At 34.1% G+C, this 16,979-nt stretch overlaps 2 protein-coding genes across 2 annotated transcripts in view; one reads left to right on the top strand and one right to left on the bottom strand.

Annotated features, from left to right (window-relative positions):
* Window positions 1-4,984: 4,984 nt before the first annotated feature.
* LOC136824110 (apelin receptor-like) overlaps window positions 4,985-16,979 on the top strand; it is a 35,171-nt gene continuing 23,176 nt past the window's right edge. The window contains exons 1-2 of the transcript XR_010849094.1: window positions 4,985-5,178; window positions 14,750-14,804. The gene's annotated coding sequence lies outside the window, so the exon portion shown is untranslated. The remainder of the gene's footprint in view (window positions 5,179-14,749; window positions 14,805-16,979) is intronic.
* Window positions 7,867-9,595, bottom strand: LOC136824108 (ras-like GTP-binding protein Rho1). Its single transcript, XM_067080272.1, has one exon. The coding sequence runs from the start codon at window positions 9,391-9,393 to the stop codon at window positions 8,743-8,745; it is 651 nt and encodes a 216-aa protein (XP_066936373.1). The 5' UTR covers window positions 9,394-9,595; the 3' UTR covers window positions 7,867-8,742.

Genomic DNA, 16,979 nt, shown 5'->3' with positions numbered 1-16,979 from the left:
ATACATTTAAGGAGGCGGTACAGTTGGCAAGAAAACAATCGAATCTTGGTATTCTATGCATTCTTGATAACACTAAAGAACTCGTAACGTTTGCCAATTTTTTAGATCAGGTGCAAGAAGAATGGAAATTTTATGATATGAAACCATTGGCCCAAAACGATTTTAGTGAAGGTGAAAGCCCATACAAGTACCTATGCGATGGCAAATTTCTGTTCGCTTCCAGCCGATCGGTCATAGGATTTGAGTGGCCTACAGTGATCTCGTTTGTGGGCCGCTTCTTAAATTGGCCTGTAGAAGAACATGAATGTAATTATTACCTTAGATGCATGACAAACCTAATCGTGGTGAAAAAGGAAACTGAACCCTGTGTAGTATAGGAGCACGAATCCGTTAATGGATGCCGGCAGCCTGATTGAAAGCCCGCAAAGCAAACCAATTTTTCTATTTTATTCTACTTAAGGGCTCTGACCATAGTCGGAAAATTGATTTTAGTATCTGAACATGAAAGTTATGTTTTAGATTCTTTAACACTTTTAACAAAGAATTGCATTTATAAATTGCTTTTTAATCAAATCCCTTAAGAGTAATTAAGAACTTATAATTGCAAAAATGACGTTATGAACTTTAAAAAGACGTTAATAATATGTTGCATCACCTTCTTTTATAAAAAGTGCTAAGTTTTAATGGGTAATTAACCTTTTTGTTTCGAAGTTTTTTCAAACTGTCCGCAAAGAATTGAACTATTTTAAATTTTGCGGAAAATTTTTCTAAAAAGATGTGTCAAAAGTTATGACTGTTTTTTTAAGCAAAATCCAGATGAAAAATTGATGAAAATCCACTATTTTGAAGATTTTGAGACAAAGAAGCATTTAAAAAAATTTTCCGCAAAATTTTTTATTGTTCGGTAAAAGATACACCATCTACTGCGAAAAAATTTTCAAAATGTTTTTTCTTCGCCGAAACTAAGCTCTTCAAAGTTGAAATACTCTTCCTTGCAAAAGTCTTCATTTGCTTCTTCATCAAATTTTTTCAATGCAATTTTTAAATTTTCAGATTCAGGAATAGTTTGTCTAACAGAAAATGTATAACATGCCATAGTTTTGTTGGTTACATCAGTCAGAAAACACATTTTAAACACGGCAACTATGAAAATTTCACTATGGTCAGAGCCCTTAAATAATATTCATATATATATGTTTTTTTAAGATGAAGTTTGTTTGAATTTAAATAATTGAACAAATATAATATTTCTTTTCTTTTGGACCTACCCCGGTGGAGGTCCTATAAATTAATCGTTGTATGTTCGTTCGTCCGTTCGTTCGTTAGTTACTAGCTTTTCTCGAGATTGGCTCTTTCATTCTTTATGATTTCTTACACAAAGATGCATAACTATAAACCCTCGAATGTGACGGAGCCCGATTTTCGAAAAATAAATTTGGGGACAAGTTTGGGCCAAAAAAACGACTAAAAACGGTTTTTTGGACTTTGTGAAAAATTGGATCATTAATTTTTTCTAATTTTTTTACATGAAAGTAGGGTACCATCATAGGTAAAAAATGGTTCTATCAGATTTTTGCAAAAAAAATTTGTTGGCTCAAAACATGTATGTTTATCTATAAGAATCCCTATTACTAAGAATACATCAATGTTCTTAGTCAAATTACTCAAGATTTTTTTCCTGCTCATGAGGGCTTATTGTTTTTATAGAAAAACTGGCCAAATTCGATCTTTTTTTATAAGCGCATTATCAATTACTTGGGTTTTAACTTTTCTCAAGAGTGGCTCTTTCATTCTTTATGATTTTTGCACAAAGATGCATAACTATAAACCATCAAATTTAACGAAGCCTAATTTTCGAAAAAAAAATGTTTTTGAGTAAATTTGGGCCAAAAAACGGCTAAAAAAAGAGTTTTTTGGACTTTGTGAAGTATTGGATCATTGTTTTTTTCTGATTTTTTGCATGGAAGTAGGTAAAAGATGGTCAAGCAGATTTTTGTAAAAAAATAATTTTTCAGCTCAAAAAACGCATCTTTATCTATAAGAATCACTATAATAAGCATACATCAATGTTCTTAGCCAAATTACTCAATTTTATGATGAGATAGATGTTTTTTTGCTCACGAAGTCTTGAATATGAAAGATCATTTCAAGAGCATGAAATTTTAGTTTCTAAACGTTTTTTTATAAGAAACAAACGACTAATTTTAATAGATCGTAACTATTTGTGTTCTGAATGATTGTTTAATGGTCACGTCACGTAGATATCAATTATATATGTGTTAAATGCATAACCAGGTAGGTCCATAAAAGTATCACTTGTTAGATGCTTAAGTTTGATAACCATAAAAAGTTTCTTTGCTATCTCCTTTATCTTCCAATTATAAAATTTTAAAAATTTAACACAAGACACTCATAAATTCAAAACCTAAAACGAGAATATTTCTTAAGATAGATTTCTGAAATTCAAAATATTATATGAAAAATGATAATTGCCACCGGAGGAAGCCTAAAGCTTCTGAGGATGGCATTCATAGCTTCACGCATAAGGAAGTTGGGCAAACATCTCATAATTTTGCGCGCGTTTTTCAGTATTTTAGTTCCGCTTAACGGTAGCATTCTTATCTTACGGTCTCTCTATTGTTTTATCATCATCAAAAAGACTTTTCCGGAGTTATTTTGATCTGATTACTCATTTTGAAATGTCAGTTTGTCTTTTTCTTATCCCTGGAGAGTTAAATGAATCTAAGGAAATTCCCTTTTCTGGGAAATTCCCTTTTTATACCACAAGTAGTTATTAAGCGCTCTTCATAGGTTAAAAATATTACTCTACTCAAAGTAAGCGAACAGTTATGTTGCTAAACGTGTACACTAGTAAAATAACATATGAAGAACAGTATCTTCAGATATATACTCTTTTTATAGGAAAAACTAGTAAGTCATATGATTCTGGCTGGGCTGTTCTTAAATTTATATGAGTTTTCAGCCTTAAATGTCCATATTAATTAAAATGGAAACATGTACTTCTCAGTAATTTCTGAAATCTGAGGTTCTACAGATTCTTCTTAATTTGTTCTTAGGTTTTCGCCAAATTTCAGCCTCGTATTCTTATTAAACTGTTCTTATAAAAAACGTGTAAGACAAGGCACGGATGTCACTCTAAGTAGACTGTAAATCACTCCCTTGACACATTTGTTAGCATTTGAAAGAATTTTGTCTCAGATGAGAGGTCAATCTTAACAAAAATTACTGTAGGGCTAAGATCATTCCTTTTGAACGCAAATTCAACTCTATGTGTTCGTTTTGCTGCGGTGGCACCTTAATGAAAGTTATGGCTAGTTTTAGAAGTATACTGTTATAAACAAAAATGAAAATGAGATAAAAAGTTGTATTTTTATTCATTCTAAAAAAGTAACTCGAACTTCAATTTTTCTGGTTTTTTAATTTTCATAAGATTAATTATGGCGGTTGTAAAATAATTGAATAACATTTTCAAAATTCAGTCTTTCCTTGGGTTGGTTGTAAAGCTCAGACTCGCGGATATACCCATCATCTTGCACACCAGTTACCTCCTGGATGCTGACTACTACTGACTACCCACTGTATCTAACGAATTCGTTGATAATAATAATGCCATACTTGTGCAACAACAACAGAATGTTTTCATTAATCATAAATTTTCGACCCAATGTTTAAAATTCTAGCAATCTGTCAATCGATAATATGTTAGAATGTGTATTTGACATCTAAGAGTGACACATTGACATATACCAGATACACAATATCATGAATTTTCAAACATATTTAAGAACGAGTGATGACTTTATTTACAGGCTAACGGGTGAAAAATGATTTTGTCTTTATCCTCTATACCGAGTTTGTTAGGGAAAAGGTGAAGCAATCATTAAAATATACCAACCATCAGTCCAAGGGCTAAATGCCAAATAATTTCACAAAAATCGGTCAATATTTTTCTCCGATTTTTCCAGAACTACAAATCCTTTTGTCTACAAATCCACTGTCCTCTGACACATCCCCTTCATAAAATCATTATTACTTTTTTGAAAAATATATAGTAGGGGGAATTTTGTTCGATTTTTTGGAATCGCTCGACTGTTCTGTTAGAAGCACTTGTTATACATTTTTGGAAAGCTAAGGGGTAGGGGAATCGAAATTCCTATGTTTCCAATTTTTTTTCGGACACTTTGGTGTGATTTTCGGACAAATATGACGGTCTCAGGCAAAAATCATAGGGGTAAAAATTAATGAAAATTTTAGCTCGAGAAAACGGAGACCTGTTGTATATTTTTGGAAAGCTCTCAAAAAATTAAGATTAGAGATATATTGCAAGTATAGGTGATTTCTGTACCTACCTCGAGATATTAACCCTAGAAAACCGTGTTTTTCAGCCAGAAACAGCTATTTTGTCCAGTTTTTGCGCTTTTTGAAGCTCAATATCTCGAGTTAGGTACTGAAATCACCTATACTTGCAATGTATCTCTAATCCTAATTTTTTGAGAGCTTTCCAAAAATATACAACAGGTCTCCGTTTTCTCGAGCTAAAATTTTCATTAATTTTTAACCCTATGATTTTTGCCTGAGACCGTCATATTTGTCCGAAAATCACACCAAAGTGTCCGAAAAAAAATTGGAAACATAGTAATTTCGATTCCCCTACCCCTTAGCTTTCCAAAAATGTATAACAAGTGCTTCTAACAAAACAGTCAAGCGATTTTACAAAATGCCCTCTACTAATAATCTTTTTTATAAATTTTCTGATAATATTACAGATTTTTCATTCCATTTTTCCTAGTAAGTTTTCATTTTGAGTCCATTTCCCGGCCCTCGGGCCAAACTTCTGATGCCGCTAAACATGAGCCCATACCCAGTATCAAAATGCTTTCTACAGCACTGTTGTATGAGCAAAAATATGTACTATATAACGAAAGTAGAAAATAGCCTACCTTGAGGACCATTCCTGATGTAATCTTCTCCTCTCTTGATTTTCAGAAATTGTTGGCTAGATAGACGTTATGAGCTTTATATGCTGCAATGCAGGATCTTCCAAAATGGTGTCTCTTACTGACTGGTGAATCTCCTTGAATGTTGTTGACAATCGAAAATATGATTATACAACGACGAGGAAATCCTTCTCCTGTTCTGTTAACCGTCCTGCTTCTGGTAAGTAAATAGTTGATCGTTTATTTATTCATCAACGTGTGTTCGTGGTTTGGGTTATAATTTTGGTATGCAGTAAATTTGTTTTCTTTTCCAAAGATTCTATAAGAAACTGGAAACAAGAATTATGGGAGAAAAAATTCTTAACTCAAGTGAAGTAAATATAGACTCAGCACAAGAGGTTGCTTTGTAAAAGCTCGAGCATTTCAACCGTGGATTTGTATTCGAAGCACTTTTCAATGAACGAGTAGGCCCCGGCAGATTTCAAAATGTATTTGGATAGTCGAGACCTTTATTATGAAGTTTTGTAACTAAGCGCTAAGTTTTTCATTAGAATCAAATTTCAAAGTTTTAATTTTGATCTTATAGAAATGATTAATTAAAGCCTGATGAATTTAATTACAAAAGTATTACGTTTAATTGTATAGCTGTTGCAAATTTGCGATATTTAGGAGATGAGGTGTTTTGGAAGATGACTTTTTATACAATAGGTGGGTAATTAAAGCCGTTTCGTTAAGGATATGACAATTAAGTTTCGTGGGAAATATTATTTCCGTGTAAATAAGACACATCCTACAACTCTCAACCAATAAAATCCATTAAAGTTCATTACGTAGCTCCAAAAGCAACGCCTTTCGATTTTTCTACTCGAAAGTAAGTTTATGTATCCTGTATTTCGGTAGCCAAAACTAGAAACTGACTGAATGTATAATTCATTGTTTGCCGCCCTCGATTCGACGTGTCAAGACAATGGAATTGGTTCTTCAGTCATTCTTCCGTCCTCTCTAATGCGGAGTGAATACGTAAACTCAATATTCAAAATTGTGATTTTCATATAACGTTTTTTATACACTCGTTTTCAACAACCTAGTTTATATCACAGTCAGGTCCTGATTTCACCACCTCCTTCATTTTACACTCTTCAGCTAAAAAATGAATACGCAATTGCGTACCATCAAAGTTAAAAGCAATTTATTTTAAAGTCGAAACACTTCTTACAAAACCCTTCGACCTCATTTCCTATTGTTATTGCTACGAAAAATACCAATGGAATTTTCGTCACACGGTTGGGTCAAGGCACGTCAATGAAATTAGGTCAGCACGAAATACATTGAAACGGAAAGTTGTGTCTTGCCGTCACTTTTGGATCTCCATGCAACCATCTATAACCTCTGATATAAAAAAAGACTTTAGGATTGCATGTCATTTTTGTAATTTTTTTGTCAAGTTTCTTGTCAATTAAAGGGGATTTTCAACTTCAATCAGATCTATCAAATCTTTGAATTTGCTTCGATTTTTTAATGTACAGTTGAGGGGAATTGGATTTTCAGCGAATAAGGGAGGGTATCGAATATTAAAGCATCGATTTTGACGGCGACTTTCCATATTATGGAATAATGGAACGTATCGAATAACAGAACGCTGAATTAGGGAGCGTCAACTGTAGGTGAAAACATACAGACTGGCACGCCAGTCAGGTAGAAACAATACTGTATCAAGCCGGATAATTAGTGTAAGGAGAGAATTCGTTTGCGAAAGAGGTAAAATGTAATAAACTCACGAATAAACGTCGAGTAAAGCTCTGATTGGCTGAGACATGGAAAGATTACCTCATACTTTGAACATTTTGATAAAAATATGCTTATGTGTGCAAAATCCTATACAGGGTGTCCGGAAAAAAGTATCGAGTTCGAGCATGAGTAGAAGGTTGTTGCGTGTGTTTAACAAAATGTAAGAAAATATATACCAACACAAAAATGTAAGAAAAAATCATCGTAAACGAAAAATATATACCAACACAATAATTGTTTTTACAACAGTCATTATCATTAAAAACTTTTTTTACAATTTTCATGACGTCAAAGTTATTGAGAATTGGTTTTTGTAAAAGCATAAAAAGTGTCTCATGACAATTAATATGAGACAGAGAGAAACTTTGATAAACATTGCAAAATCAGTGAAACACACACAAGAACTTTCTTTCTATAGAAGTGGTACAACTCGATACTTTTTTTCGGGACATCCTGTATGTAGAGACAAGTGCTCCGGTGCGGATCTTAACCATTCTTCTTGGGTACTCTGCAGCGCCTTTTCATCGTGAAACTGCCAGTATTGAAAAACTTCACTGCTTCATACTATGCCAATTTTTTGTTCCAGACCAAAGAAACATTCAAGAACCTCTAGAAAAAACCCTAGAATACTACTCATCATATAATTCACTCTATTAATGTATATCTTAATGGGGAGACTTTCAAAATAGTTTTGTTTTCATTGGTCTCATTAACGGGTAAGAGAATTATTTTAGCATTTAGGGAAGTCTTTAATTTACTATTTTAGGAATTAAGATTCATAGTGTTTTTGCAGATATATCTCATACTTTAATGGGGCAAAACAACACAAAACTAAAATTTTGAGTTCATTTGGATTTTTTAAAGCGTTTAGTTAGAAGACAGGTAAATTCTCTAATTTGATATTCAAGAAGATGTAGATGAAGAACTTTTGATCGAATTAGAAAGGATTAAAGAATTCGAATTACGGAGAGAATCGTGTAAGATTTCTTCAACGAGACTCTCAGGGCTCCTTGTTAAATAGGTCAACGTTTAAATAAACAAAGTTAGAATTTGGAAAGGGCGGGACAGTGAAAGTGAGGTAACGATTTCAACAATTTAAAGATTTTAATGCCTCAAAACATTACGTAATTTTTTCTATAAAAAATACTAATAAATATAAAAATTCACAAATTGTATATTTACAAACTTATTTATTTTGGTTTAAAATTTCATCTAAAATTTTATAGGTATTGTCTTTGATATGTTGGTATAATCGAGAATCCGAAAATATAAAGAGAGAAAATTTTGCGATTCTATGAAAAAAGCTAATTATTTTATTACCATTCTGACAAACAGGTGAACCATTTGTTAATTGCCATCAAAATATGTTATTAGCAAATTAAATAGGAAGTGCGTGAACCAACCTAATTAAGTTCCGAACACAGTACAATATGATGTAACTACTGTTTCATAACTTCTTCGGTTGAGTTAGATGCTCAAAAAGTACAATAACGTTATTCTACTGGTCATTGATGACCTGATAAATGGTGACGTCATTCTTTCTTCTCTAAACCAAAAACATTCGCTTTGGTAGAAGATGCTCATAACATCATAAATGCTAAGTGCGGAATTTAGCAAAAAACTGATGTCCGAAAACATCTCATATCATAAAAGATAGAAGGAAGAAATGTTATGTAGTTTATTTATCGTTTATTTTCTTCTTCTTGAGATGTTGGCATTCTTCCCGTCACAGGGTGTGTGATATTCCACTGTGTAGGTGGTAGCCAAAATCAGTTGCATTTCTGAAATCCAAACGGACAATCTTGGTTAAATAATGAGCCATATTTAGTCCCAGTCGGAAAATAAGTTTTCGCGCAGATCAATGGTGTGCACTACTGCTAGGATTTAAGTGCAGTTCATTGTCATTGATTAAATAATCACTAGAGATCAAACTGCCTCCATCCAAACTCCCTAGGTCTTATCATTGGGATTTCCACTATATTTCAAGCCATTTCCTTCACAAGAAAGTGCACCTTAATTGCTTCAACTTGTTCAATTGTTTGTGTTGCTTCTTGAGGGCTGATTTCAACGCCGTACTAATTACTTCATTAACGTTAAACCCCGTCAACGCAGAACATTCTACGTAAGCAGAAGCTTTAAGCTTTTTCGCCATTTCCCGTCCTTCTTCTTGCGTAATGACTTCTTGTTTAGCTTTACGTAATCTCTTCAACGTGCTCTCATCACTACGTAAATCGCATTTGGTCCCTACTAAGACAAATGGTACGTTAGGTCCGAAATGTTTAACCTCAGGTGTCCATTTATCATAAGCATTATATAAACTGTCCGGGGAATCCACAGCAAAACATACTAAGAAAACGTCTGTATCGGGATACGATAACGGCCGTAAGCGATCATAAACATCCTGTCCCGCCGTATCGTAAAAGGATACTTCATACGACGTTTTTCCGTGGTCGATTTCTTTGACGTACGTTTCGAAGACTGTGGGTACGTAGCCGTCAGGTGCATCACGTTCGATTATAGACATCAATAAACACGTCTTCCCACAACTTCCATCACCGACGACCACGACTTTCTTACAACCAGACGTTGTGTGTGTCGGGGTGTTTTCAGCGGTTGTTTGTTGTTGCGTCGCGTCTGTTGTAACCATGGTTGTATTTGAATTATTTGATTCTTTTTCGTATTAGTTTCTGCTGTAATGAAAGATTGTGAAATAGTTAAAATCCTATAAAATCCCTGATTGAAATTATCGTATATGGGCCAGAAAATTAATTTCGTGCCTCAAGTATACTTTCTAAACCCACAAAATAGTTAACATCAGTACCAGAACATTTGATCAAAACCAAAAGGACAAAAAAGAACCAAGTAGTATACCCATCTTAACTATCATCTAAATATACCAATGAATCAAAAACATCCCTGTCCTGGCAAACGAAAAACTTGCTCATTCTGAACACACCTGATCTATCATCTTCAATCAAATTATCTCAAAATGATAATGATTAGATTAAAATGTTAGCATACACCTATCTTCTTTCTTTCTTATCAATACCATCCTATTGTTTCTCTTCGCCAATATTTCTTACACCAGATATTTATCTTTCAAAAGTCAAATATTGATCTGGTTACCAAAATAAAAGTTTTATGTTTTGTTCTTCGTCTCTGAGACAACCGCAACGAGCCAATCTCTAAAAGTGGCTATTTTTTCAAAACACATGATAAAAACAAGAGTTATTGGCTTTTAATACCTTTGTCATTATAAGAACACAATACTGAAGTTGAAACTTTTTTCACTAAAACTAAAACCAGAGTGATAAAGCTTTGTCAACTCTTTTTTCCATCTTGAACAAGTCCGTTAATTTGACCATACTGGTTGAAAAATCCTACCGAGTCTGTGAGAAGGGGGTGTTTTCATAGATTTATAAAGCCCGAAGGCCTAGATGTCGTGCTTCGACTGAAAAGTGTGCCGAGGTTAGGTAGGAAATCCTACCTAGGTCACGTAACATTACAATAGAATTTCAGCGCTTGACCAATCAAAAGCCTCACGGGTTTTCGAACACAATAGCAACAGAAGATCTTAAAGTACAACATCTAGATCAAAATGAAAAAGAAAAAGAATCCAATACCGACTGTTTATCTCCAACCGTTTATTTATCGATCTAGTCTAGGTACAAACTTCTACTTTTTATCTAGCCTTGACGCAACACTAATACTGAAGTCATCTTGGATGCGTTTGAAAAGGCAGGAATTAAATCACGACTATCTTTTGAATATGCTATCACCAAGTTAAACCTTTCCAACGTCATTGTTGTATTGTTGTTATCTCTACCCCAAACATGTTAACCATCATCAGATAAAAATGTCTTGAAATTCTTGGAAGAAAATACCGAACATTGCTAAGTTGAACTACACTCATCATACTCATACGAAAACTATTGAATAATTATCGAGATTGCTATTACGTGCCTGAAGGTCTCGTCCTTGCAGTTTCTTGTAGGATCTGCTACTCTGACCTTTGGACACTTGGCAGCATGTCTAACTTTCTGTCAAGACTTTGCATCAGCAAGCATTATTATTGAAAGTACAGTAACGTCATTTTGTGATCACTTTTCCTTAGGAACCTGCTTTCATTTCTAATCCTTATCTAATCCGTCTCACATTAAGAGTATTTATTATCCTTTCGGTTTCTTAGTTTCTCTAATCTCATCAGTCTAGCCTCCAAGTGGGCATGATAGAACGATAGATCGATTTTGCTCCTTCAATCCAAAAGTGACGAATTCAGCTAATTCTGAAATTTATTACGATATTGTAATGATTTTACCAAAAAATGAAAACTGTCAAAATTCAGGCAATATTCATCCTTCATAGGAATTTTAATAAATGAGAAAAATTCCACTCTTTTTCGTCATTATAATGTTCTACGATGCTATCTTTCGCAAAAATTTTCAATTGAATGAAAAAAATGTCTGATTTTTGAGTCACAAGACAATAACAGAATATTTCGTAATACAAAGATATCGTTTGTGTACATTTGAACTGAACTCTCCATTTAGAATGCCCAAGATTCATTTAGCCAAATAGTTGACTTGAGAAGCAATTAGAATGACGTTGCTAGATGAACTTTACAGATGACTGGTGTTCTTGAGAAAAACTATTTAAGAACACAATGAAAAATGTGAAAGAAGTTAATTCCCCTATGACGTCAAATACAAAAGTTTAAGTTGTAAAGCAAATGTGTGAATGTCATTATGCATCTTGTCATGACCAAAGTCTTCTATAGAACTAACTAGATCAGAACGACATAATGCTCTATGCGAGAATTATTTCACATGATTGCTACAAATACTTCCCGAACAGAGATTGCGAGAGGTGGTTTAAGCATCAAATTGACTTCGTTCCTACTGAATCAATCTCAAGCAGTGGCGTATGGTGAAGTTTGATCACGGTGCTTGGACATTTTCAACCCCCTGTTTCGGAAGACAAAATATGTTAGAGTAAAAACATCCCTGTGTCACAGACCCGCTGGGACCCCAGCCCCACTGGAAAACTAAGCAAGAATTTCGTCGCTGGTTGGAAAATACCCTTGAATTTCAGCCCCAATGGGAAATTGACTTTGATCCCCACTCGATCCCCACTCGAAATTCCATGTTTAAAAATTGCTCTCCAAAACCATCCCCACTGGTGACTGGGTTTTTTAACCTTGGAACAATAGAATTTCTATCCCCATTAGGATTTCAATAGGAATTTTTATCCCCACTAAGGAAAAAAGTTGCCTGTGTCACCTTCTTCAAACCTTTCAATCCTGATACTTAACAGACCCAAGTTATCCAAACAACCAGTATCACTACAACATTAACTGAAAAAAGTGACAGTTTTCAACTCAAGGCTTCAAACAAAATGAGATTCCAAAGTTTCAGACAAATTTAATAAAACACGAAACCCCATCAAAGGATGCAAATTTTGAATGCGACAAAAAGCTGAAAATGATATTAACATTCTTCTATTTATTATTAAAGTTTATTGTCTTTCTCAAAACGAAAGCATTGATGGCTTTGTCGAAGAAAAGAATTAAAAATACCACACGGCAGTCTATTTTTAATCGAATATTCCTGCTTTTGTCATCAATTATACACAATTATTGACATTTGTATCTAATTTAAAACTTCCATGGAAATGACAATAGAACATGCACTGGTCGTTTACAAAACTTGATTTGATTGGCTTAAAAGCTGCATGCTTTGCTTACACCATTAACATACTTATGGAATAACAAAGACTTTAATTAAGGTGACGTCAATAGCGTGTACTATTGATCCAACCTCATGTTGGTTGACGAGTTATGTAATGGACATTCTATTTTGAACTCCATCAACAACTTGAAAATCCTCCATTCTTTCCTCAAGAACCCTTTTTACCTCCAATTTATTTAATTGATTTGATCCAATATTTCATAATAATTACCAGTTTGAAATGCGATTCACTGAGATGGGTTCCTTTTTATTTCTCTGGATTCCCAAGAAAAAGTGCAGCATCAGCAAGTTTTATTTTTACGGTCATTTAATTATCCCCCACCATCTAGCCTAATCTGCGAAATTCAAAAATAATTTTTGATGAATAATCAATCTTCGAGCCCGTTTGTCGTACTTTCTAAACAAAAACAGATTTTTGTCATTTTTGGCTTACGTCTGCTTTTCGTCTGAAAGGTTGACCGCACTTTATCTCTCAATCAGTTTAAGTGTTATAATACTTGACTCACACGTGATTAAAGCTACCTTAAGGGTTTTCTATAAATACTATGACTTCTTTGTCGTTTATTGTCAGAGAGATGCATCGCTCAGAAGAGTTTGATCCTTCAACATTCCACGGTGCAATTGATCAATCATTTTCAAATAAAAGAATGGCAAAAATGCATTATAGACCAACCTCTCACTCCTGACCGAACTAACCATCATTTCATTTCACAGCCAATTTTTCCTGGGAGGAGTCTGGATGGATGAAAGATGAAAGCTTGTTACAAAAATGTGACTTGACACACTTCTTTCACCTTTCAACCAACAGCATGACAGAAATCTTTCACCACATCAAGTTTTCAAAACCAAAAATCCACTCCTTCCGAGAGATGACATTCCATAACAGATTCTTATCACTTTTATCACCAAAAGAAAATCCAACATTGGGTTGAACCATTCAGACCGCAATTACTGAAGAAATGAAAAAAGTATATGTCTATTAATTACCGTAATTTCTACTTCTTTGACAATTTTGTGCGAGTTCTTTTGCTTCTCAATAGATGTTAACTAGTTCCCTTGGAGAAAACAAACCTTCTCTGTAATGCATATAATAACAACCCTCGCTAATTACATTGACGTAATATATTTCTATTATTTCTAATTTGCATGATAACATAATTATGTTTTTTAAGATTTCCCTTCTTGACGAGGTATGTGAATTTCCGGTCTGTGAAATTGATCTTTTGAAAACTTTATTGAGGTTAATAAGGAACTTTCTGAATCAGGTGTAGAATTTCGCACAAAGCTCATATCGAAGCTTCCTTTCTGGGTAAAGAAATATAATATATACAGTAGCAATCTAGCACCGATGCATATTTTGCACCTATGTAGCGATGGCCATTGAGTTTGAAGCCCCCGAAGAAGGGGTCTGAAATGAAACTCTTGGGTAGGAAATGAGCCACTTTTTTCCCATCTTTCTAAAACGCTTGACCCGCGTGGTTTTCACACAAACGCTAGATTAAAGGTAAATTCCATCGCAATATTTCGAAAAACATGCCACGTGAAAATATAGAGAGTGCTACGTTCAATCTGTCATTCCAAAAAGGGGCGATCAGCCTAAGGCGTCACTTTCTCTTGCTTGAGAAAGGTTGAACATTTCTCTCTAGCCCTTCAGGCTTTAAGCTCAATAGGTATGACACTTGATAAAAATTGAAGCAATTTCGTCTCAAACAAATTTGTTTTCAAATTCTTCGTGACAACAAACCCCTGATGACATCCAGACTAAAAACAAACAAAAACCATACTTCATAGAGGTCTACTGACTCTCGATTTTCATGAAAATAATTTGTGTGAATGAAAAGCATGTCCTTTTCAATATTGTTACACGAAATAAACATAGAGAACGATAAATTGAAGCAAGAATTATATAAGATACAATATATATTCTTGATTGAAGCCTAAACGCAATTAAAACCCTTTCCTCGAGTCTTTAAATGAGCACTTTCAGAAAATCAGCAGCACAAAGTAAAGTAAGGAAACCTTTCATTTTGTCGATTTCAACATTGCCCGAAATTCCAAAGTTTGATTACCTCATGTTTCCCATCGGCTGTACGACGAAGAGCTCACAACTTCCTTATTTAGATATTTTTCATCAGCTCTCCAACACACTCCTACACCTTACATCATGAATTTTTGACACTTCATACCCTGAAATATTTTAACAAGATTTATCTTCAAGAGTACTTAACCATACATTTTCTTGTGTGTATTTTACAGACTGAATTGCATCATCAAAAGAACGAAAACGAAACCTTACACTCGACGAGAAAAGGTAATTAAAATACTTGTCTAATATGTTTTGCTTATTTTTCGTTTTCCTGTATCATTGTATCATTGTGTTTTATCATCCTGATTTGCAACTTCAGTAAAAACCCTTTCATTGTACCAATATAATCAAAGCTCGTTTCGAAAACAACTTTCAAAGACACAAAGACCGAAAAACCCGGGCTAAGTGAAGGATGCGGATATTTGCCGCACTTTGCATGCGGGTTGGAAAAAATTGAATCTCACTGTCCCACTTGACAGATCGATATTAGGTCAAATTAATCGTAAAGTTCACAAAATTTTCCTTTCGTTCCTCCTTTTTAGTCCTGCTAAGAATCCAAGGTAGCTCGCAACCATAGTACCTCGGTTAAGGTAGCTCTTTATTTTTTGAGAGTATTTTTCTGTCATACCAAAATATTAATTTAAGGCGAAATGAAAAATGGAAATGAAATTAACTAATATTAAAAAAGTCTGATTAGATAGCCTCGTCCTTGGAAAGTACTTCTCCCTACACCGATGACAATCACACCCGGTGATCTCATCCCGGTGCGCGGTGGGAAAATGGCATTACGCGTTCCTGCCCCTCCAAAAAATTTCATTTCATCCCAATTTGAAATTCAATGTAAAAAATTGCACTACAAAACCATCCTCACTGGATTTTAAGCTCGGAACAACAGAAAAATCGATTTTTTATCTCGTTGGGTTTTTCCCGCTGTGGGAAAAGCTCCACCGGGGCTGTGAGTCCGGGGTGTACTATTTTCTTTAACCAAATCAACGCTTTACATAGCTAAGCATGGGTGCATGGGTACCTCTAGTTCTTTCTTTAGATGAAAAATAACATTCTGCTCCAAAACTCCTATTTTTTTTAGTATCCACTTTGCATGCTTGTGCATTATCATCTGGGAAATCGTTAACAACACTTAAGTAAAAACATTCTTTCTCTTTGGCATAGAAAAAACAATGTGAATTAAGTACTTAACTTGCGGTGTGCTTGTTACAAGAAATAATCATCAGATGATTCACCCCTGTTTCACATACCTGGAGCTTCTTTCCACAGTGTTCTTTCTGTTGCTCCTAGTTAAAAAAATCAATTGGTCGAGTTGGTTTTGGAGTGCAATTTTCCCTATTAAATTTTGAATGGGGGTTAAAAACAAAGTCAATGTCCCAGTGGGGCTGAGAATGTGGGGTATTTACCCACCGGGGACGAGATTCTGGCTCACCTTTGCAAAGACTGCCCTAATCTAAATTCACTCCTTCCACAAGATTCTACTCGTACAATAAAAAACAAAATTGAATACTCACTCACAAATGCCACTAGCTTATCTCACACAAACTACCTTACTTTAAAACTGTTCAAGAATTCTTCTATAGAAATTAACAAATTTTTCAAGTATTGCTCCATAATTTTGTCAAAATCAGTAGGATATTAATTTATGAAAATATCAAACTTTCACTATCCGACAAGGTTTAACCGACAAACAACTTTTTGTGACCGCAACAGTTAAATACACAAATATCAAACTCAATACTAGTGTCTGAATACTATATTCATGTAGAATTTTTTTCTACGATTTATATTTAAACTTTTCATGCAACTATAGTAACAACTTTATTAAGTAAGTATTCCGATTTTATTCAATGTCGAAGTTCGAAGACCTGGGTCATTTAATTTCACATCTTGGTATAAGACACCCATATCGCTATAGCTTTCACAACTATCACTGGAAACTCATTTAGAAGGATTGTAAATAACTTGATATATGTAATGATATTAATGAGTCAATAGCAAGACATAGTCGAACGAACTTGACAGGAGTAATGTTAATTTTTATTTTCAAACATGTTTCGATATATTAATATCATCATCAGTAATTATTTAGTGTTCTAAAAATAAACAAGACGACTTGAAGTCGAAGATTTCGCCTAAAGTTTAAACTGCATGGGAAAAAACAAGAAGTAGAGATGAAAGCTAATCTGAAGTCTACTTTACATCGAGCCTCAAAATCGCTAAAAAGATAAGATCAATTTACGAACAATGGTTGTTTAATTCTTAAGAACTAATAACTGAAGGGCATATCACCATCTATAAAGAGTTATTAATTTGATTCTTATAGAAAAAAAAACCTTATCAGGGAAAACTTCGTCGGGGAAAAGTGACGAAATCTTGGCCAAGTGACGAATA

The sequence above is a fragment of the Clytia hemisphaerica genome, unplaced genomic scaffold, assembly GCF_902728285.1.
Source record: "Clytia hemisphaerica strain Z4C2 unplaced genomic scaffold, Clytia hemisphaerica genome assembly, whole genome shotgun sequence".
Taxonomy (NCBI): domain Eukaryota; kingdom Metazoa; phylum Cnidaria; class Hydrozoa; order Leptothecata; family Clytiidae; genus Clytia; species Clytia hemisphaerica.
This window is presented reverse-complemented; position numbering and strand designations above follow the sequence as displayed.

Coding starts and splice junctions, on each gene's coding strand:
- LOC136824108 (XM_067080272.1), bottom strand. CDS start 9,393: ATGGTTACAACAGACGCGACGCAACAACAAACAACCGCTGAAAACACC.